The sequence below is a fragment of the Sinocyclocheilus rhinocerous genome, unplaced genomic scaffold, assembly GCF_001515625.1.
Source record: "Sinocyclocheilus rhinocerous isolate Xijiao unplaced genomic scaffold, SAMN03320098_v1.1 scaffold1327, whole genome shotgun sequence".
Lineage (NCBI taxonomy): Eukaryota > Metazoa > Chordata > Actinopteri > Cypriniformes > Cyprinidae > Sinocyclocheilus > Sinocyclocheilus rhinocerous.
The window spans coordinates 392,396-394,911 of NW_015660879.1; the positions used below are offsets into that span (position 1 = coordinate 392,396).

At 35.4% G+C, this 2,516-nt stretch overlaps 1 protein-coding gene across 4 annotated transcripts in view; it reads right to left on the bottom strand.

Moving 5' to 3' along the window:
* Positions 1-2,516, bottom strand: part of ube2wb (ubiquitin conjugating enzyme E2 Wb) — an 11,925-nt gene that overhangs the window by 8,406 nt on the left and 1,003 nt on the right. For all 4 annotated transcript variants that reach the window (XM_016535078.1, XM_016535080.1, XM_016535079.1 and 1 more), the window contains exon 2: positions 2,311-2,402. In XM_016535078.1, coding sequence (XP_016390564.1) covers positions 2,311-2,402 — 92 coding nt within the window. The remainder of the gene's footprint in view (positions 1-2,310; positions 2,403-2,516) is intronic.

Here is a 2,516-nt window from a genome sequence, read left to right on the forward strand (position 1 = left end):
GTTTTCTTTTACGGATGAAATGAGCCAAAAAAGAGATTTAACTCCGACTGAGAAGTCAAAAATGATTAAATCCCCATGAGAAATATGCAATACAGAAATAACAAAGTTAATTCAAAGTTAAGGCATGACCATTGGTCAGCAAAATGCTCATTGGGTCAGCGGGGTCAGAAAGAAAGAAAAGAGCATGTTAACTGCAAAATAATTAATAATTAATTTGAAGAATTAAGCGTGAAACCATCAGGAACCTTTTAGTCTCCAGTGCCACTATTTTCCAGAACTGCAACCTTGAGTCTCCAGAATTACAAGGTGTCAGGTTCTCAGAGACTTTGCTTGGATAAAAAATCCTAAAAAATGACCCCTACTTAATAAGAATAACATTCTGAAGTGTTGTGAAATACATGAAGACTATTTTTATAGATAAGTTGAGAGGACCAGCACCACATCCTCTTGTACCACTGTTTGAAGAATTGATCTTCCAGAATCTGGCAGTAAGTTTCAGCAGTGTAAGTGAAATGTTAAGTACTGTAAGGACTTTCATGACACTACATATTCTGGGGTGTGAATTTGATAGGTGCTTGATATAAAATAAATGGTGCTTTAAAAAGTCCTTGAAAGTCCTTGAATCTGGTGTTCATGAAAGAGTGGGAACCCTGTCTACAGCAGTAGTTTGTTTTCAGAAGAGAGAGAACCTTCCACAGATAGAGCGGAAATATTCCTGGACCATCAGTGCTGCGTCAGCAAAGGAGCTCACACTTCTGCCTTTTAGTTTGTATTACACTAGCGGACAGTCTATTCTGCTCACCAAGGCTGAATTTCTTTGATCAAAAATACAGTTAAAAAAACCTGTAATACTGTGGAATTATTATTATAATTCAAAAGAACTGTGTTCTATTTGAATATATTTTGAAATGCAATTTATTCCTGTTTTAACAAAGCTAAAACAGCATCACATGATCCTTCAGAAATCATTCTAATATGCTGATTTGGTGCTCATAAGAAACATTTCTTATTATTATAAAAGCTGAAAACAGCTGTGCTGCTTAATATTTTTGTGGAAACCATGATATTATTACCACTCATTCAAACGTTCGGAGTAAGTAAGACTGGAGTAATGGCTGCTGAAAATTCAGCTGTCAAAACAGAAATAAATTAAAATATTAAATTAAAATAAAAAGCTGTTATTTTAAACTGAAATAATATTTTCACAATATTACTGATTTATTGTATATTTAATTTAAAAAAATAAAGAAAGCAGGTGTTCACCATGGACATGGTGAACATAAGAGACTTCAAAAAAAGTTTTAAAAATCTTAAATATTCCAAACTTATGACCTGTAGTGTATTACTTCTCGTGAGAGAAGACACCAAGAGGTTTTCTAGAGTAAGAGTTTATATTTAGGTTAAACCTCAACTGCTGCCCTCCCATCTAGCATATTTGACAAATCTGCATCAGAGAACCTCCTGCAAAAAAACTTGATGGACAGCAATGAACACAAAGCCCAATTAGTTCAGGACAAACACGTCTGTCAAGTTGCTAAACTCGTAACACATGCCTGACATTTCTTTGACAAAATATGTACCAAGACAAGGCTACAAAGCTACCAAATAAAAATGGAAAACTAACCCACATCTTTAAATTATGTTCCCACAATACTGACCAGAGTTACATAAAAGAAATGCTATGTTTATAACCCTTGGCTGTCAAAGTTTAGCTCTATAAAACTGAGTAATTATGTCAGTGATTTATTCTCATTACTGCCACACAGAAAGATATAAACACATATGTGAAGACAGCTTCCAATTTCTGACGCAACTACACACTTCAGTTCAGCAATCCTTTCTGGAACAATATGATGCACCTTTTCTGTGACAGTTTTCCCCATAAAAGACTGCTAGATATTTCCAGACCACATGCACGGGCCAAAAAGAGGTCAGTAAGGTTCGTTACGGCAATACTACCCTCTCAAGCTGACAGCTTTCATTTTTGATTAGTCTCTGAGCAGACAAACTATACATCGGGCAGAGCAGCCTTGCAAATGACACCAAATGGGAAAGGTTTGTTTTAAAATTGATAACATTTAAAAACACAATGCCCACAATGGGCGAGAGTTCTCCAGGCCTGACATGACAATAACGAAGTATAAATAACACAACAATAAGTAAAAAAAAAAAAATGCACTTTTAAATGTTTCCCCGTGACAGTCCCTGATACAGGACGGCCTGTGAAAGCTAGCCTGTTAATAAGTACACCGTGATCATCACACACATGGGTATGAGATTAAACAAAGAGTCGGGAAATGACGGTCTTACTGTGTGATGGTGTTCTGTACGCTCTTCTCATTTAGGGTCATTCCAGGGGGCGGATCATTCTGCAAGGCTAGCAGTTCCTTCTGTAACCTTTTCTGTTGAGAAATAGAAAAAGTGTTAAACAAAGAAAAAAAAAAGAAAAGAACTTTCTGTAAGATTTTATATTTATTGTGTGTGTGTGTGTGTATATATATATATATATATATATA